This window comes from Stegodyphus dumicola, chromosome 11 (assembly GCF_044657685.1).
Source record: "Stegodyphus dumicola isolate Sdum_Otavi_A_Nest chromosome 11, ASM4465768v1".
NCBI classification, from domain to species: domain Eukaryota; kingdom Metazoa; phylum Arthropoda; class Arachnida; order Araneae; family Eresidae; genus Stegodyphus; species Stegodyphus dumicola.
In genome coordinates this window covers 120,017,934-120,040,063 of record NC_140778.1, presented here as the reverse complement: position 1 = coordinate 120,040,063, position 22,130 = coordinate 120,017,934, and the positions used below count along the sequence as shown (strand labels likewise).

The window sequence follows — 22,130 nt, the reverse complement described above, 5'->3', positions numbered from 1 at the left end:
AATAATTAAAGAATCAAGCTCACTTTCTTTGCAAGCAATTGAATATAACTTCGCTTTAAACTGTTGAATTTCCATAGGCTAAATTTCGAGCATTGATTTTTTAATCTCTTCGGAGTTCGAAAGTAAATTATCTCTTATAATTTCTATCCTTTCCTTTTCTTATCTTTGTGTCATTATATTATTCGACGGTAAACATTAAAGTATCAGCAACCCGGATTTGATTTTCTGAAGTGTTTGAGCAAAACTGTTATCGCATGAAAGGTAATGAAATCCTTGCGATCAGTTGTAAAAGAACATACAAGCAGTAGAAACCGTTTTTCCTATTTAATATTATCAATATATGTATAATAGATTAAAACATGAAATGCTTTTATACTCTTACAATAGTAATGTTAGTTCCGGCGTTCTCCTTAACAGGTAAATATGAAATTTTCTTTCAAAATGATTGTAATATATTTGGATTAGATGTTTGATACAGCAACATTTAAAGTCTATTTCAGTTCCCAAAACATTTATGGTATATACTTTCGTTTTATCAATAACAAGGGAAATGATTAATTTTTAAACTTATAGAATTTATTACCTGTGTTTATTGAAGCATGCCAAAAACATCGAAGCTACTTAAAAATGGAAACAGCTATTCTAGTTATCGTTCTGTTTGACAATTCAGAAAAAACGTACGATTTGTATATACCGTTATGGTGCAGTAAGAACGCCTGTTACGATATATAATAGCGAAAAATACTTGCTACGATATACAATAGCGTTTAAGGATAAGTCACGTGTAGTCTTATGAATTTACGAGTACAATTTATTTTACAATAAATCTTTGCTTGCAAAACTTCTTATAAATGATTAATTTAATACCAAAGAAGCTAATAATATTAACGGTTTTCATTGGTAGCGTTAATATTAAATATTTTTATGAACTTATTATTTTATAAATCATTCCAGGAAAATTTATCGAAGGGTTTATTAAAAATGTTTTGTTAATTTGCGGTGTTTTTATCGTTTTCAAGTGCTGAAATACACTACGTTCTGAAATAGGAAAGTACATTTCGTACCAAGCAGATTCCAGTCCCTTGTTTTTATTTGATTTAGTGATGAAAACCCTTCTTTACTTAGATACCTGAAAGCATATTAAACTATAATATTTAAAGCATCATCTGATAGTTCACTATATTCCGTGTTTTCAATGGGGTTAAATTAACAATAATGGGTTCAGAAATTAACAATGCTTTCTACTTTTAATTTCATTTTAAACCCGTTATCATTCGAGAGTTCAATTAACTGTCCTTTTTCAATCAATGACAGTTTGTTATTTTCAAAATCTCTACGGAAAGGATCAAGAACCCATAAAAAAGCGTTATATTTTTTACCTGGAAAATAAATTACAGATTATGACCTCTGACTTTCCAAGTCCAAACGCTGAATAATTCTTTTCCAGTAACGATATAATTTTGTACTAAAAAGAATTTTAAGGTATCCGACTGTATTCTAATCTTCAATTTTGATTAAACATTTCAAAACAAATTTATTGCTTTACTTTAAAGCTTATACATCAAGCTTCCCCAAGCTACTTAAAGTGGTCCCTCCGATTGCTAGAAGCAGAATTATGGCTGTTCCTACCCTATGTCATGAACCGAAAGTTTCTTTTAAAGAAACTAATTTTTCACTTGAATACTTTTGGTGATAAAAAAAAGATGACTTTGAATCTTTTTATTTGTTACTAAGTACTCGGGAACTCGATTAGTTCTGCAATTTGATTTTCATACTTGGCAACAGTCTCTTTTTTTGTGTTCTTTGTGTTTGCATTACATTACATCTAAACTTGATTTTTAAGAAAAAACGTGGTTGTTACGAAAAAAAAAACTTTAACTTAAAATATTACTACAATAATTTTAGAAACGTTCTACAAATATTCTATGAACTAATGTGAATTAAATGGACTAGAAGTTTAGGTTTATGTACTTACGCAAAATATTTTCAGACAATTTTGGAAATGAAAGAGAAAAGAGAAATCTCTTCTGATTTAGATTTTAGTCCATTTAGTTCCGCATACCTCAATAAATAGGAGGGACAAAAATAAAAGTAAAATATTCATATATAATATTTGTTGCAATATATCTAGTAATCCTGAAAATTAACACATTTTTAACAATAATGTAATACAAAAACAAAAATTATACTTTGTTAATATGTTTTTCACCACTACCTATCATTTTAAGTTGTAACATATTGCTAAATAACATTCTTATCAAACCCATTTACTTTATTAAAAGATTTGATTAAAGACAGCGATTTCGTTCTGAGGATACATGGCAATGTACTTAGCCACATGTTACGAACAAAAATGAGGTAAGAGTTAGTTAATTTCATTTACAAATAGCAAGACATTTTTGGAAAACTTCTTATAAATGATTAATTTAATACCAAAGAAGCTAATAATATTAACGGTTTTCATTGGTAGCGTTAATATTAAATATTTTTATGAACTTATTATTTTATAAATCATTCCAGGAAAATTTATCGAAGGGTTTATTAAAAATGTTTTGTTAATTTGCGGTGTTTTTATCGTTTTCAAGTGCTGAAATACACTACGTTCTGAAATAGGAAAGTACATTTCGTACCAAGCAGATTCCAGTCCCTTGTTTTTATTTGATTTAGTGATGAAAACCCTTCTTTACTTAGATACCTGAAAGCATATTAAACTATAATATTTAAAGCATCATCTGATAGTTCACTATATTCCGTGTTTTCAATGGGGTTAAATTAACAATAATGGGTTCAGAAATTAACAATGCTTTCTACTTTTAATTTCATTTTAAACCCGTTATCATTCGAGAGTTCAATTAACTGTCCTTTTTCAATCAATGACAGTTTGTTATTTTCAAAATCTCTACGGAAAGGATCAAGAACCCATAAAAAAGCGTTATATTTTTTACCTGGAAAATAAATTACAGATTATGACCTCTGACTTTCCAAGTCCAAACGCTGAATAATTCTTTTCCAGTAACGATATAATTTTGTACTAAAAAGAATTAGAACCCCAAGGGTAAGCTTCGAGACACGTTTTTGACCCGCGGAGCACAGTTTGAGAAACGTAGAATATTTTTTAAAGGAATTTAGTATAAAAATTTTTGGTTGCAGTTAGGATTGAACTTGTACAGGAAAACTTAGCAAACTTATATTGAAAATCTTATAATAATACCTAATAATAAATGCTGAATGTGGCTGTCATCACTAATGAACTCTGCCTGAAGACTAGTAAACATATGGAAAGCAGAATCAACATTTCTGTAGAATCATTGATGCATGCTTTCACCCTACGGCATTTTTTTTGAACAATTTTGGATGATAACTTTATACGCGCGATATTAATAGTCCTAATGTAAAAATTAATCATGGAGTTTCTAGTCTCGAGATATGGATGACTTTACTACAAAAAGTGATCACTTTTTACTCCAGTTTCTCAAAAGCTGAGAGGTAATATTTTTCGGTATTTCATATTAAATTAAGTCACATAATCGTTTTTTAACCATTCTCCGAATTTAAAAATGATGAGTTTTGGTCAACGGAATACATATCAGCATAATTGCCAAATTTGAGAACAGTAATTTAAAAATTAAATATACATTTCGAATAAGGTGACCAGACTTCGAAGTTCGAAATCGGGAAATTATACATGTAGTTTTATAAACAATGTTTTTACAAATAAAGTACTTATTGTTATTGGGGTGGAGGTTGTATATAAATCAATATAAATATATGCAAAAATCAAACTAAATAATTTCTGTTTTATATTTTAATACTGACATATATATTTTTAATAAGTAAGCAGTGAATCAAAACTCAGTATTCATCTATAAACAAAATAACAAATTTGTAACTCTTCTAAATTATTTTAATGAAGTAGTCTTAGATTTCTCTGACGTATGAATACTTCTCAGAAATATTTTTATTTTTAGATCTTCTTATAAAGCCCGTGCAAATTTCATCAAAATTTATTTTGGTTATTAACATACCCTTCAAAGTGTCCACTTTAAGCTTTGTCTTATCACTAGTCTAAACACTGTTCATAATGCTAAATACTCCCTGAGTTGCAGTTTTAGTTCCAGGAAGATAAAAGAAAAACTCTGGCAATTTTAAAACATTTGAACTAGGAACCTGGTTCCTATTAAAATAAACAGTTATTTCCATCCACCTCTGAACTGGGCACATCTTGTTTCTTGACCACTTCAATATTTTTCTTCAGTGATGTATTCTTTAAGGTAGGCATATTCCTCATATAGTATATCAATTTCCAATAATTTCTGATTCGGTATCATGTTATTAATTAACAAAATGTCTGTTTCAACTTAGCTGTAATAAGGGATTTCATTTAGTATGATCCAGCTGTACGTTTCCATCTTCTGAAATACGTTTTTGTTCATTTGTCCAAATAAGTAAGAGCAGTCTGATAAAATAAAAAAATAGCTTCTCGAAATTAACTTCGTATTGTGACTCCATTCTCTTCAGCCTTTTTTGGAATTCTTTTAACATTTATTGGAATAAAGTTATTTTCTGTTTTGCTCAACACTGAAGATTTTAAAGCATACGTTGAAGCAATTACATCAAATAGAGACGCAGTTCGATCTTCTGTTGTTATAATAACTTTAAGAAATATTTGTTGGAAAATATAGCTTATTTTTAAACCTTTTACTGCATCATCTCTCCTCCTTGAAATGTTTATTTAGTTTAGTCCTTATTTTAATGTAATATAGTAGTTACTTCTACTTTTTTTTCTTGCTGCCACTGTTTGTATTGAGAACGGACTGTTTCAACCTAATTGAGATGCAAAAACGAAACATGATGTTACGTCATCTGAAAAGCCGATTCGTGCCGATAGCTGATTGGTTGCCGTGAGATGACGTCATTCCTACTTCTGCTATAAGTATCTCGCGTCGCTCTGGCTCAACCCTTCTAGTTCCTGCTTTCCCGGCACTTGAGTGAGCGGTTTCCAGCCCCTTCAGAAGGATGCATGCAGTCCGGTGATTAAAGTGCCTTGGTTCCGGTTTGCGAGATGATGGTTCCAGAATAAAGTTCTTTGGTTCCAGAGGCTACCATGTGAGTGACTGCCGTGGGCGGCATCCATGTTCTTCAATAAAGGCGGCAATTAAAAATACGTGAGCGGCGATTCCTTGTGCAAACGGGGTTAGGCCTGTTTTAAGTGCTTTCAAGAACTTCATTTAAATTTTCAGGTGTTTTTCTTGACCATTGATTATGGACTTATTAAATGTGTAGCCAGCTTCAATTTTAGGCCGCATAATTACTGTTTAGGACTTTTTGTTTGTATAGAATGCCAGTGGTTTGGAGACCAGGTAAAAATATTTGATGAATGATGATTATATTATATTTTTCCTAAGACTATGATATTATTGACATTTATTTTCTGTGTTTTTATTCTTTATTATATTGTTAATAAATTGGTTAAGTTCAAAATTTTTTATTGTCTTCAATGTCTGCACAACATATCAGGGAGCTTTTATTGCTACTACTGCTAAATGTTTAATTTCTTTAAACTTTAAACCTTGCTTTAGCATCAATATTGAAGCCCGAGTGTTAATAAAATGTAGCAAAGCTTCTGCCACTGGATTTTTAAATAATTTTAACCCGGGTTTGATCACGCTGGGTGTGACATACTCACCCCCTCCGTTTTTTCGCTGTTTCTTTCCAACCTTTTCTTTAAAATGGATAATTTATCTTGTAGCTGCTTCCAAGATCATGACTTTAAAAGAGACAAATAAGGGAAAGAGTTATAAAAATAGATATCTTGTAATCGCTACTCCAGTGTACGTCACACCCAGTGCGAGCGTTACTGTTATAATTCTGAGTACTGGTGTTCGCATTGAAATGATACTCTCATCATGGCGCGTTTTCGAAGTTATGATGAAGAAATGCGATATTTAAGAAACTTACTTCAGACTGTTTCTTTGAGTGAAGAAAGTCTTGAGGAAGGTAATGAGTTTTTCGCTAATGAAGAGGCGGATGATGAAGAAATTTACAGTGAACACGAATCTTCGCCTGAAATAGAATAAGATTTAGAGGGCGATCTTTCTGATTCAAATGAAAGTGACTATTTTATAGGAAAAATCAATGTAACAAAATGAAGTAAATTTCATCTAGATTGGCGCTTTAACATAATCTTACTCAGTTACAGTTACAATTTCAACAGTATATTCCCTTTTGATAATCGAATTACAGTTTTTTATACATTTTATGCACTGACTTTTATAGATATGATTATGCAGTTATTATAATATAGTTATATTTTTGACCCTTTCTTTTACGTACTTGAGCATTCAGCGAATTTCATACGAGACGTACAAATCGCAAAATTTCATAGAGCCATATTTTTAAAGAACATATGACGCGAAACTTGTTTTAGTCATGCATATTTGCAAGATATAGTATTTGACATTTACGAGAATATTTGAAACAAAGGATCAGCAACTGCAATACGCGCGTTGCAACGACTCCTAATCTCCTTTTTAAAATTCACATTGGGAGATTCAAATCCTCAGGACGATTAGTGCTACTACACAAAAATATAAAACAGGTCAAGCATCTTCCTGACGTACGCATGTCACTTCTCTGTTGTTGTTGTGAGGAATGGATGCATATGGTGATCCCTCATTTGAACAAATTGTTGTAAATATCAAGCATTTTTCTATCAAATATATTTGATTAAAATGACTTTTTTGGTGTCCCTGCTCTTCGTTTATTCTGTGTTTCTGCGTTCCCAATTAGCGTTCTGCCATGCATTGCATTACGAAAATAGTTACTTTGCCATAATACATAAATCCTTAAATTTGTAACCATCTATTATGTTATATATTAGTAAATTTTTTATATCCTTACCAATCTGTAATACCTTTTAATATCTTCTTGCATAAACAGTTATAAAAATGTAAAATTATTTCCAAGGATAATTCGTAAGTAAAATAAAAATAAATTAAATGTGACCAATGGATGCAAAAAGAATCGAGATTGTGCTTATCAGGTATTTTTCAAGCAGACGTTTGTAACTCTAGAAAATTTCAGTTTTACTCTGAATTTAAGAATTGTTGTCCTCATCGATTCTTTAGCTTTTGGTAACTAATTTATTATCACGATGTGTCTTTAGACGATCCGTTTTATGAATATTTTAAAGGTATTGAAATTTAAATCTGAGAGATCTTCCTGTAAAATTAAGAATAGAATTGCCAATGTCCCAGGCGATGCACATTTAAGGCCTTCTCCCGGAAGAAATATCGAACGACACTGCTATGTCATTTATGTTTGTTTGGGAGATTCTAGTTCTGATCTCTTTCCCCAAACCTTAAGATTCATCAACTGGCAAACATAGATGAGTCGTCATCAAGGGATGTTTTGATGAAGGCGTTGTAAATGAAATATGAAATTAACTATGGTATTAATTGTAGTTGAGTAACTGAATATGCTAGAAAAATCATTTAAAATATTATTCTGAGATACCATCTGTATGGACTTAAGCGTGCAAAATTATAGCATTTTTATGTAAAAATGTAAAACGGATTACACAGAAATAATGCCATATTGAAAATATATGTTAACAGAATTTGAAATCAGCAAAAACATTATTATGCCTAAATATTACTAAAAATGTATATTACCAAGTACTATTTAAAGTGAAATTTCGAGTTTTATGACTATTACAATGTAACTTATTTATATTTCAAAATAATTTTTGTTGAAAACAATCAGCAGTTTTTAAAATTACTCTCATATTCCAAATTAAATATAAAAGCAAACTTATTTTGAAGTAGCTTTTTGAATGTTTTTCCCATTATATTAATCTCATATTTATTTATTATTTCAACTTCCATAAACTTTGTTTTCTACAAAATGCATAAAAATAAATGAATATGAATTTTATTACATTGAAGCTACATTTCAACATCAAATAAAACAGAAACATTTGTATGTAAGAATGCGCTGACAAAGATCACAAAATGCAGGAACGGAAAATCTTCAAGCTTGGCCTGCACACAGAAATTTTACCTACAAAACGTGCTTATATTTAATAAAATATTTTGTAAAACATATCGATATAAAACCTTAGAAAAATGACGTCTAAATCTGGGACATGCAAAGTAGTCATAAAATAACTTTCTGTATCTATGAGCCTCGAAATATTGCACTGATCAACGTATCGGAATGAAATTCAAAAAGTAACAATTGAAAGTACTCAAAAATGATGTAAAAAAGCAACAATTGATCTCCCGTGGTTCTGCTTAAAATAAATAAATTAAAAGATTTCTAGGTAGAAATATCTATCTTTTTGTATGTAATATTAAATTACGTGGGAATGATAATTTCTGTTCAAAAATTTCTGGTGCAAGATTGGCCAAAAAAGTCAAGGGTAGAAAGAAAGGTGACACACATCCATATCCGTAAGAGCGGAAAGTAATTAGTATGTGTGCATTAAACGGTACAGAAAATTCACGGAACTTTCTTGTTCTTGATCGCAAGAGTGCTGTTGTCCTCCAAGGCTGCCAACGTCCTTGATGTACCTGGATGAAGTATCACCTAGAACATAGTACGATCAGTAATAGTCATTTGTTTCGTGTGCTTTGGACCTCTGAAGTTCAAATTCGTTACATGGAGACACTTTGACGCGATGAAAATTACATGCATTCAGAGGGCTGTGAGATGCTCTCTTCTCCTCGCTTGTTATTAATATTCCTCTCCTTATCACTTTTCTAGTTCTGGTGTTTTTTAAACTTTGTAATATTCCAAAGCATTAAAGCATTTTACTACGGCAATCGCACTACAATCCGAGAAAAATAAATGTTACAAGGTTTCAAAGTTTTTTCTCTGTAAGTGTAATCTCTAAAACTGGAGAGCTGCTACTCATACCATTCGCGAGCATATGCATCAGCCCTCATTTATCTAGTTTTATTCGAACTCGATAAGACATGCGGTAGCTGTTTCTTGCTTCTAGGAGACATTTTTTCTGCATTTCCAAAGCTATGACGAGTATTTGGGTGTGAATTTGCATGTTTGTACGTTTGAAAAAGCAGTAGATAAGAGATGGGCACAGAAGAAGGGTGGATGAATAGCACTTACCAATGGATAGCCTACATCCTTTCTGAAGATCTCAAACGCCTACCGCGAACGATTAAGGAGATGTTGAACCAGAGTGTTATACTATTTCTTGATTGGAATTAGAGCTCGTTTTTTCTTGCAAGCTGGTGTATATTATTCTCTAATATTCCAAAGGTGCTCAACGATAGTATGATCTGGAGAGCATGTGTACTAAACCAGCGGTTCTCAACCTTTTGACTAACGCGTACTGTTGAACAAAATCGAAAATCTTTAGTACCACCACTACAAATTACTACTACCACAACCACACTTGAACAAAGCTCAGATCGCATAAATTTACGTAAATTGTTAGAGAAAAACCTCAATAAGGATGTTGGGGTTTTAATTTTTGAATTTAACAGTTAAAAATACTTTGCTTCTTTGCTTACCACCTACTTTTCTCTTGCGTACCAACGACTGAGAACCTCTGCACTGGACGATTCGAGAAATAACTGTATTCTTCAGAATGTTCTCGACTACGATCTTTCGAAGAAGTGTATTACTGGCATCCACGAAAATGGTTTGTTAACTGGAACAAGCACATCATGGAACAAGCAAAGCATTCTATAATCTCCTTATGATTGAAGTCATCTGCCACGGCACCATTGTCCAGCACATATACTTTAATACGTCCACCGTCATATGTCACGGCATATAAACCTTACAACATCACCATCAAAATTTTGTCTATTATAGTTTCCTGGAAGTGTGATTCGTCCCATTTGAAATCACGCCTAGAAGCTGATTAGAGATTTAATCAAATCTGTTCTAGATAATAATACATTGGACAGATACAGTCTCATTTATTTTCGGTGGATTTGACACACTTGCCTTGTTCTTCGGATAGCTCCGTATGGCTGATCGTTCTAGGAGCAACATAGCCCTACGAAATTCCAATGTTGAAACGAAATTTGACGGGATATGCTCATTTCAGTGAAGAGCAATATGCTAGTTGGTTGGTCTGGAACATTGACTGCATTTAGCTATCCCTGTTAAGTAGTCTTAGTTTCGTATAGTCGTAGAGGAAAGGGGACATCCTGCTAGTATTAGTCCCTCAAACGCTGTCCAAAATCTGGAGGCAATATCTTTAGATAAATGCACACCCATGTGCATCTTCAGTGAATATAACATTTTGATAATCGATGATGTAACCTCATCGATTATCAAAATGTAATCAAAATTCAAATTCACAAAATTTTTATTTAGCGCACACAAACGGCGCACTTCGTTTAAAAATTTTGAGCGTTATTAATATTAACAAATATCACTGTATAAAATTTAGAAATCGAATTTACTTCGAGTAAATTTATTTTAATGAGCTAAGTTTTGGAAAAGGAAGGGAATTGTTTCCTCCAATACACTTTATTATGGTGAAGGTCAGTATACGGTTAAGTAACATAAAGGAAAGTTGATTCCTCCGAGAAAATTCCCTATCCAATTTCCTCCTAGGAAATAATAACTACTTTAAAAAGTCCCATAACAAAACTCCTAATGCCTCTTTCTAGTAATAACGTAATTTTTTTCTGACCTTCAGTACTACAGCATTAAATAAAAAGGAATTACTCATAACCTTTGATGAAATTTTAAATTTAAGTATTTCATTTTAATTTAAAATAAGTTTTACTTTTATTTAGAAGTCAGGTGCATTTTTACTATAGATTAAACCCGCGAGTCGTTTATTTGCGATGTCACATTTGACGTTATAATATGCACAATGACACATGTTTATTATTAATCATAATGCATGGTGCAGATTATTTAGACGCGTGGAATAGAGACGTTAGTTACTATTTTCACAGGATGCGCGATCGGTCATTTGCGAAATTTGAAAACAACAAAGACGCTAATTTCAAAAATAATAACGTCTTTATTTAGATGTTAAAAACTGGAATAATTGTCACATAAACAGACGTGATAAAATTATTCGAATGAAGTAAAACTAAAACGATAAGAAACAATAATACAATTTTCATTAAAAATAAAACGGTGTAGCACAGACCGAACAATAAGCAACTAGCACCGCCGATTTAAAAAAAAAAAATATGCATTAGTTAATTTTATTCCCTACTTTACTCCTTCAATATATCGTAATAGCTTACAGTGGATCAAGGTCGAAGACTTTGGGTATTTTTTGTTTTTTTACGGTCGCAGATAAGATTGGCCTGTCTGCTTTGATATGCGATAAATACAAAATATCAAGTATCTGGTTAAGCTGGGAAAGACATATTATATTCCAGTTAAAATCAGTTAGACAAATTGTTGAACTTTTGAATCAACAACATATATTTACTATAAATTAAAATATAAGAAGATTTGATAACTGTTACAACTGAAACCTGGGCGATCTGAAATGGTTAAATAATCGCAACAATAGTATGCGGGCGTTAAAAAGACATACAACACTTCAGTTCATGCTTAAGTGTGACTTTTTAAGTGACCCCTTAAGTGTGACTTAAGTGATCAGGGACTCCAGGAATATTACATAACTATCCGTTATCAGAAGGGATCATCATATGGAAACGCCAACTTCCTGTCTAGAAGACTCTTGCGCAGAAAATTGCCTATATTGTTCTAGGGTCGAAGAGAAAGACGAGCTGCTTAATCCAGTCGCACTGCACATTATATCAACGTCTTGGAATCACAGATTTTCGTACAATGTCACACAATAGTTATATTTTAAACTACTGAAACGTTAAATAGAACACAACTCAAAGTGCAGAGAAAGCTATTCTGATCTCACCGCGAATTCGCTACAGTAAGCAACAAGTGTTATCTAAACAAACTATAAATCAATAAATAATTACAAATTATTAAAATTTTAAAATGAAAGTAAAATTTTCTTACTTTAAAAATATTAGTTATTTCAGTTTTATAGTCCAATTTATTATTAGTAAAAATAATATTTTGAGAACTTACTAATTTAGTTCACTAATTTAATTATCATCAAGTGACATTTAAACACAAATTAGCCAGATGTTTCTTTAAATATTGTTTCGAAATTATTTTCGTTTTACTACTTAGCTCTCTAATTAATTTTAAATTCAGGTTTTATATTATAATTCTGGGTGTAAACGAGAAATCTTTATTTTGAAGAATTTGTTTCTAATCAAGCAAGTTATAAAATAATACGTAATAATAATTAAATGTGCGTATAAACAATTTTGAATTCGAATTTTAATCTTCTTCCCTGAAAATTCTATTACCTTAATAATTTTGATCGAAATAATGCACGAAAAGTCTAGAAATTCTCAATTCCGTTTAGTTAGTGACATTTTATCAATGAACCGTATTGAATGCTTTGAAAAGTATTTTAACTAGTTGATGGAAACAATGTAAAGAGAATTCTTGGGATCATGTTTCAAATCCCTTTGGTTAATTGCACTTCTTTTAAGTCCTTACTTCCTTTATTTTGAAATGTATCTCAGTAAATTTGACCGAAATAATTCAGTCACTGAGATATATATTTTATGGTAGATGGCACGGTCTTCGTTCGTAACCATAGAACAGTGACTTAAATAGAACACTTGCCAATGCAAAACGAACCGGTTGAAAATGTACATCACTAAGGAAAGCGAAAACAAAGCCTTTTCGGTAAATGTTTTTACACTACGCGATGGAAATCTAGTGTTTCCTCATGTTACAATTAAACATAGCGATGCACTTTGCGCTTTTGATAGTTTTGGATTGGTTTGGTTTATTAAATTACAGCAAAGCATTCGAGGGCTAACTGCCCAGGGAAAGGAGAGCCTTCATGGTGGACATCGTAAAAGTTCCGATTTATTTCATTACTGAAAAAAAAAAAAAAAAAAAAAAAGCTAGGGCTATGTACCAAATAGATGGGATGTCTTCGTTGATGGCTTTCTAAGGAAAATATTGTTACAAAATGTACAGGCGCGGTAAGATGGCGTCTCCGCAAAGCAGTTTTAGAGGTGCCATAAAATGGCAAGGGAAGGCAGGGTTGCCACATTTGTCGAAAAATCGCCCATTTGGCGACAAAATTGGCGATACACCATGGACGGATGGAGAACCTTTTAGAACGAATTTTTACCGGTTTAGCACAGAATATTCTCGAACACAAGCCGAAAGCTATACAAACCCTGCTGGTCCGCAGTCAGTGTGTGTGCCTCGTCTAGTCAGTCATTGAGCGAGTGTCTCTAAGTCTAGCACCAAGTTGGTGTTTTGTCTAGCGAGTCAGTCCGTGCGGAATCGATTGAGTTGACAGCCCGGCAGCGAGTGCCGAGTGGTTTGTCGAGTGCATCAAAAGAGTCTCTTCGTATATGGCGGTTAGTGCATCGTCGAGAGAGCGTGTTGAGCTCCGGGAACGACTCAACCGAAAAGAGTCGGAAGCTCTGAGTGTCGTCGAGTGCATCGCGAGGTGTAGCGTGGAGAGTCTCGAGAGTACGTGGAGTTCCATGAACAACCAAGAAGAGTCGGGAGCTGTACTCTGGTGCTTTGTAGTGAAGCTGTCTCCACCGTGATGCCTGATAACCTGGGTCGCTGGTTGTGTCGCTGATTGTTCCAGCGAGTGTACATTAGATCTTCGACGACTGTAAAAAGTGTTTTGGAGCTGTACTGATTAATACCGGTAAATAAAGTGTATTTCGATACTCCATCAAGTAGTGTCGTCATTATTCACTCCAAATCCATACGAACCCCGTACGAACGTGAAGAAGAAAATAACGTAACAACTGGTGTCAGAAGAAAAATGCAATATGTTAGACATGGGACCAACCACGAAAACGCCCATGCAGTGAGTATGTTTGCCAGTATTCGAACCCCGAAGCGAAATACCCGTCTTCAGCAACTCTCTCGGCCGCTGGTGGGCCTTTTAACTTTCAGAACTTCCAGACTGGCACACTGGTAGCATACCAGCTTCGGCTGAATTTTTTTTCACTTGCCTAATAGACTGCACTTTTAAACTTACCTTCGTTAATGGAGTTCCCATTCAGAACGAGAATAGTTTTCTGTGATAGCAGTAATTTGTGTAATTTAGATTTGTGAGCAAACGCACTCATCAGAAATGTTTTTATGTATGTCTAAAATGATTTGAGTATAATCCTTTTGATGTATAGCTTTTCCAGTATGTCCTTATATGTAAAGGATTTTTATAAGATGGATTATGTTCCCTTTCTAATTTTATACGTGACTAGAGAATGTGTATAGCATCACCTGTAAAGAATTAATATGCGAAGTCTAGGTGCATTTAATAGTGCTATTTGACTTCGAAAATTCATTGGCACCCAACTGATTTAATACAGTTTTACACTTATTAGAATTTTTAATGTGTTTATATCGTTTAAGAAATACAAACATACGGTTATACTAAATTTTGATTTAAAATTCTAATATTTTATAATTTTAGGGAACAAAAGCAATCTGGATTACAAAAGCTATGAAATTCTGTTTTATCATTCGATGATTTCATTTAACAAAAGACGTCTATTCATTTGAATTTAAGCTCATCTAAGTACTTAAAGTCTTTAATTAGATTTCAATTAAGAATATCTTGTCTTAATTAATTACACATTTTTAACGTTTTATTTTTAACGTTAATTTTTTAAAATTTTTAATGTTTGCACATGATAAAATTTTAATTAGATCAGGTGCAAACTTTTATCTTATTATCTAATAGAAATCCTTATTATCTAATAGAAAATTTCTTACCATGTGAATTCGGTAGCTTGGACAAGACTAGGGTAGTATTTGGAAAGAGTAAATACACTCATGTCCATAAATTAAAGATAATGCAAAATCACGCAAAGGAAGAGTTAAGCAAAACCAAATTGACTTATTTGTAAAGCTTATTTATTAAACAAAAGGTAAAGAGCAAAAACAGATGAAATATATATTTGATATTATTAAAAAAAATTAGCGATTTTTTCTCCCTGGAGCAAATTACAAAAAAAACCTATTTACAAAAAACCAATATTATATGGTTGGTATGATTGTTAATACATTGTATGTCTCCCAGACGATGCAATACAGTCCGTACAACGCCTAGGCATACTGAGTATCAAATTATCGATCTGATCTTGGGGGATATTACACCACTCAAAAAGCAATGCTCTCCGAAGTTCCGATAGACATGTAGGAGGAGGTTGACGGGCTGCAACTCGTCGGCCAAGCATATCCCATACGTGCTCTACTGGATTCAAGTCCGGTGAGAATGCTGGCCAGTCGATACGGGTGATATCCTCCGATTGAAGGCATTCGCTTACGATGTTTGCACGGTGAGGACGGGCGTTGTCATCCATAAACACAAATTGTGCGCCCATGTAGCCCGGAAACAAACGTACATGTTGTTCCAGAATGACGTCCCGATAGATTTGGCTTGTCATGGTTCCAATTTGAACATGCAGGTCAGTTCCGGAACCCAGAATAATTTCACCCCACACGAGCACTTTTGCACCACCGTAAAGGTGTCGTTCAATGATGTTTTCTTGGTGGTAACGGGTACCTGGAGCTCTCCATATGAAAGTCCGTCGAGAATCAGACTGAAAGCTAAACCTGGACTCGTCGGAAAACATCACATAAGCCCACTGTTACGATGTCCACAATGCTTGCTCTCTACTCCAGGCTAACCGCAGGCGACAGTGAGTTTCAGTAAGTGGAACGCATCTGAGAGGTCTACGAGCATATAGACTAATCTGCCCTAAGTGTCTGTACACGGTCTGCCTTGAAATTGTCGTACCAGTGGCTGAAGAGAGCTGACGAGACAGGTCTGAGGCTGTACTCCTCCTGTTTCTTTTGGCAGTAACTGCCAAATACCGGTCCTCATTCGGCGTTGTAACTCTGGGGCGACCTTGTGCTGTAACGTCTACTCACATTACCATCATCTTGAAATCGTTGCCAAAGCCTGGAGATGACACTCTGGGCAATTCCAAGTTCGTCTGATACTTCCAGTTGGGTACGTCCACATTCCAGACGGCCGATAATTCTACCACGTAAAAAATCATCCAAATGCGTCCTTTGTGTCATAACTATTCGGTTGTTGCACTGAAATGCTTATGAAGCGCCTGCAAACAATTTTACTTCTTTGCCTGTATTCCTTATATATCGCTCTCTTACACTCTCGTCATTGTGACGTACAATCGGTGTCATCTGGTTGCTTCCTGAAATTTGCACCCCACACGAGCACTTTTGCACCACCGTAAAGGTGTCGTTCAATGATGTTTTCTTGGTGGTAACGGGTACCTGGAGCTCTCCATATGAAAGTCCGTCGAGAATCAGACTGAAAGCTAAACCTGGACTCGTCGGAAAACATCACATAAGCCCACTGTTACGATGTCCACAATGCTTGCTCTCTACTCCAGGCTAACCGCAGGCGACAGTGAGTTTCAGTAAGTGGAATGCATCTGAGAGGTCTACGAGCATATAGACTAATCTGCCCTAAGTGTCTGTACACGGTCTGCCTTGAAATTGTCGTACCAGTGGCTGAAGAGAGCTGACGAGACAGGTCTGAGGCTGTACTCCTCCTGTTTCTTTTGGCAGTAACTGCCAAATACCGGTCCTCATTCGGCGTTGTAACTCTGGGGCGACCTTGTGCTGTAACGTCTACTCACATTACCATCATCTTGGAATCGTTGCCAAAGCCTGGAGATGACACTCTGGGCAATTCCAAGTTCGTCTGATACTTCCAGTTGGGTACGTCCACATTCCAGACGGCCGATAATTCTACCACGTAAAAAATCATCCAAATGCGTCCTTTGTGTCATAACTATTCGGTTGTTGCACTGAAATGCTTATGAAGCGCCTGCAAACAATTTTACTTCTTTGCCTGTATTCCTTATATATCGCTCTCTTACACTCTCGTCATTGTGACGTACAATCGGTGTCATCTGGTTGCTTCCTGAAATTTGCATATGATTCTTGAAGATATGTGTAGTGATTTGACAGGTGATATATTTATTTTAGAGTTCGATTTCCGCGTGACTTCGAATTATCCTTAATTTACGGACATGAGTGTAATAAGGATACCTGTATTTGGTATACGACAGATATGTATGTAATGCATGTACATAAATTTAATTTTCTACATTAAATTTTTATTTTTTACGGTACTACTTATTATTAAACTATATACATGAGTTACATGTCAAATTATTGATTAAATGCATTTAATAGCTTCTGAGAATATTTTAACCTATATTATCATTTTATGGTATTTAAATCCAAAAGAGATTGAAAGCATATAAATAACTCGCAATGCGGATAACTGGAATTCGATATAAATTAGATCTACGGCCCATCTGGTATAGTGGTTAGTGACTTCAACTGATAGTGATATGAGCAGGGTTCGAATCCAAGGGAAAGCATTGATTGTTTGTAAGCGCTTGCGTGGCAAAAAAAAAAAAAAAAAAAAAAAAAAAGAAAAAAAAAAAAAAACACGGCATTCGGAAAAACACAGCGTGCTGAAAGTCTTTCCAAGAGGTTGGTGATAGGGGAAAACAAAGAATCTCTAAGGAGAAGAATGAAAGCTTCCATAAACGCAATGTAAACCTGTTTCGCCTCTGCGCCGCTGTATCGAAGAGCCACGGCTATGCAGTGAAACACCAGCGCAGGGTGAAATTTAAACAGCGCAGTTCGAGGAGATAGTAAATTTTTTACTTTGAAATAAATCAAAATGTTTTATTTTCATATATTTCTGGAGTTTTATGAGCCAAAGGATGTTAGTTGGAATTTTGTGGCGAATTATAGAAATCCTGTCCAATTTTTACTTTCAATTTAAACAGCAAGCCGTACGAAGACAAAATTTAAATGAAATAAATTTCTTAATTCTTTTCTTCTGTAAACTTAAAAAGGGGCAAAACACATGCCATACAAAACGTAATAAATTTTTATGGATCCATAGTTAAAATTTTACAGTGAAATTTTAAAAACAAAATTTGCAATAACTAACTGAAACAGAAAAAAAAAATATTTAAAGACAATTAAAGGCACCCCTAAATAAATTGAAAACACTGAAATACATTATAATTATCCGACAACAACTTTAAAAACAAATTACCATGAAAACGTTTAGACAGTTATTTGGAATGACCATTGTGAAAACCAAGAGCAAAGTTTTCACCCAATAGCCAAAACCATTTCACTTACAGCATTACATTTAAAAAGTCTTTAAAAGAATTTCACATAGCTAAAACCAAGTACCTCTGACTACAACAACAAAGAACGTTTTCGAACAACGTGGTAAAAGCTTGCTAACATGGCTGACGGCATGCCGCATTCTTTGATGCTGCTTTGTTGCCTTCTGATGTTATTTCGCACATGCGCATTGAGGTACGGAGGGTGGATAGCTTTGGAATGGTTTGCCCCTTTAAAGTAAGCTTCAGGGATATACATAATGTGTCTCTTCGGCCTGACGGAGCCACATTTGCCCCGGGGAACCTTTACTTCTTCACTTTAGAGATTCTTTGGAGGAAAAGGACAGGAGACCCCAAGATCACTCCGTTAAGTGTTCTTCCTCAAAACTGAGGCGTATCAACGCATTTAAAGGTCTGGTACTATGCGTTCCTCCCCTTAGTCATACAGCCCTCGACTGCTTCGCCGTAATTAAATGAACCAAAACAACTACGTGCACCTGTACATAGGGTTCGGATGAATGTAATGTTACTGCATACTTGACAAATTTTGGGGCACTTTCGTGTTCTGAAGAAAATGCAGACTCCTGAATTTAGTAACTTTTAAATGTTCATAAAGAAAAGAAAAAAATTACATGTCATAAATGCGTAAATTAACGTTCTAAAATTAACCTGTCCTAAAGTTTAATATATTTAATTATACACAAAATGATTATGAAAAATTTTTGTTTTCGTTGTTTGGCATAGTAATAACACATACACAATTGATAAATACGCTGGAAAATTTTATATATGTTATATATTCCCTAACGATATTTTCAGAATTTTTTCTGTAACGTACTTCATTGTTAAATAGTCTCTATATATAAAATACGTGCTTTCTATGTTCTCTGCTGTCTAACTGTTAAATCAAGCTGTTAGTAGTTAATATTTTAAAATTTAAATGCAAATTTTTATAATATATTTAATATGGGCCTTTTTTTTCTTATTATTGAGCATGAGCTGAGGAATAGTGAAATTTCGAAAATGTTTACATATCCCAACTGCGCGTTTTTAGAATACATGTTTCTTGGAGAACCGGCCTGTCAATCAGTAAAGTTGTTGGACTCTCGTACTTTGACTTGGATTAAAATTTATAAAAATTACGGAAAAGGCTTCTCTAACTCCATGTTAATTTTCCTGGATTTCCTCAGATGTAAAGCGAATACGAATCATTTTTCCTGAGGACGTCTTCCACGAAGGTTTTCTTCACCTTAGACAGATCAGTGGCGTACGTTGGCAGAATTAATTAAACCAAACCAAATACGATTACGCTCAAATAGTGTCGGTATGAGAAGGGCATCTTGTGGTGCTTTTTTAAGAAAACTTCTCTCTTGTGGAATATCTATTCGTTCTCGTTTTTTGTCTCTTTATTTCTGAGCTCAAATGTCTAATGTGAATACGAGACAGTTTCCTTTAGAATATTTCCGCAAAGGCATCTTTTTATTTAAGATAGCACTCGTGTGCTTCTCCATATTCAAATAACCTAACTTAACCAATCGTGAGTTCAGTTTCGTTTAATTTCAGCTAAAATAAAACACATCTGTTCTTTAAACCACTACTACAAACATTTGTTCTATTAGAGTATCAGGGAGCAAAACTTCCGTTTAACCTATATGAGTTGAATGACCATCAGTAGGAAAAATAAAAGGAGTGTAAGCAAACTGAAGAAAAAATACATTAAGTTCCCGCAGTCACTTGACGAAAAAAATGAAAAGTGATTTACAGGTGGAAGATCAATATAAATGGATAAGAGGAATCAGATATGAGTAAAACATATTATGGATTTAGAATGTCAGAGGAGTACTTATGCTGTTCTCTGAGCAATAGTGAATAGGGAAGTGAGTTAACGCAGTTGTTAGAATGTGTGAGAACTGAATATAAATAATTTCTGTCTAGCTTTGAATGCAATATACAAACTGAGAATGAACGAAGAAAAGTTAATAATTTCTCCATGAGACTTGTTTTACATAACTTGGATTTATGCGACGTGGTATTAGGCTACCATAAAGTAGAGCAGATGGAGGAACAGATTTATACAAGATAAGGTTGTTAGGACGGGCCATGTGACTCCTTCTTCCAAGTACATATCTCACTGTTTCAAAAGTGATGTTGGTTTTTTAAACAGTTTCTCTTTGACGCTTGCGAAAAATTAACTTTCTTGTCTACCATAACTCCTGGATATTATCGTCATCAACCCAGTTAATTCCTTAATGGAACAGTATTGGTCTTGATGAAATGAAGTTCAAGTGTCCTTCACAAAAAATAATTGCTTTGGATTTGTCAGTATTGACCGTAATCTTCCAAAGCGCTAGCCTTTCTAGAAGATTGATATAATGCTGAAGCAGATTCCGAACTATTATAATTGTAGAGGCTTGTTTCATAATTGCTGTGTCATCAGCAAAAACAGCAATAGTTACCTGTGGATCTTTAGACAAACCACCGATATAGATGTTATATATATAAGGATAAAAAACTGCGCCCTGGAAACCAACAGCAGAGATGTTTCTTACTAGAAAATATGTTTCCGAGTTTTACATCAGAGGTACAATTGTTAAAGTAAGAAGCAATTGATCTTATGCAGTGATTCAGGAAGTTGAGCTTGATGAAGTCAAAGTTTAATCCCCAGTGCCATACCTTATCAAAAGCTTTCGCAATATCAAAGAATATGTTTCAAGTTGGAAATTTACAATCGAATCCATCAGTGAGGTAATTAATTACACATAGCAACTGGTGACTGGTACTGTGAAGACATATGAATCCAAACTATTCTCAAGAAATAATAGACCTTTGAGGAATCACCTAGTTGAGATGATAAAGAACTATTCTTTCTGCAATTGTTGAAAGTGGACTGAGAAGGGTAATATGACGATAGGTCTGTGGTAACGTAGAGTTTTGATGAGGCTTTGGGAAATGACAATAATGGCATGTTTCCATACATTGAGAAAATAGGATAACTTGAAGACAGAAATTGCAATTTTAGTTAGGCACCCAAAATAATTAATTGGAATATGTTTAAGCACTTTTATTGAAATGCATCAGAACAAGAAGCCCTCTTAGATTTGAAGGAGCTGACGAAATTTGCAGCAATCTTCAGTAAAACATAAAAAATAAAATCTAGAAGACTAGGTATGTTTAAGAAGGTATTAACTGTTTCGTTGATCTTGGAAAAGTAGTTATTCTCATAAGAAGTGGTATTAGGCGCAAACCAGGGAAGATGGTAATTTTGTCTTTATAAACCACTCCATTAATGCATGGAGAGAGAGAATTTGTTTAAAAGCTTTCTTGAATTTCATTGCTATGTCAAAAAGAGAATTGTCTTCAGTGGCATGAAAGTTGAGAACATTATTCCAGCGTAGAGTCTTGAAGGCACTAATATCCTTCTTGATACTCCGTTGAAGAGCGTTCCGCTTCGCTTTCATTCTTGGGTCCCTTGGTTATATCCAATTTTTTCTAATACTTTTTTTGTATTTGACTTTCCGTCTGCAGGGAAAGAGAAAATTGGGTGAGAACTGATGAACTAGTTAGTGGCAGAATTGATGGCGTGCTGGATACTGGTAGCCTTTGTAGGAACAACTCCTTATTCGTTTAGATACTTTCATCTGGTTTTTAACACAATAAGCACTTCTCAGCTAAGGTATCCATGCCTCCGAAAAAAAATCAAATCCATCAGTTTGTAACCTTTGTGATATAGCTGACTTCAAGTCAAAGCGCAAGTATTCATCTTTTCTAAGAATCCGTTCCTAGGTATTGTTTCCCAACAGAAGTTTGAGATCCAGGGTCTCGGATTAATAACTCAGAACAGCCCTTAGCAGCCAAAGCATCACAAACGTGTAATAGAACAATAAAAGCGTATAACTCCTC

General features: G+C 34.1%; 1 protein-coding gene across 3 annotated transcripts in view; it reads left to right on the top strand.

The window, feature by feature from the left end:
- Positions 1 to 262: 262 nt before the first annotated feature.
- Positions 263 to 22,130, top strand: part of LOC118199319 (uncharacterized) — a 101,209-nt gene continuing 79,341 nt past the window's right edge. For 2 of the 3 annotated variants that reach the window (XM_085827164.1, XM_035371145.2), the window contains exon 1: positions 263 to 417. In XM_085827164.1, coding sequence (XP_085683290.1) covers positions 360 to 417 — 58 coding nt within the window. In that variant the 5' untranslated portion in view covers positions 263 to 359. The remainder of the gene's footprint in view (positions 418 to 22,130) is intronic. The other variant, XM_035371147.2, reaches the window with a different exon arrangement.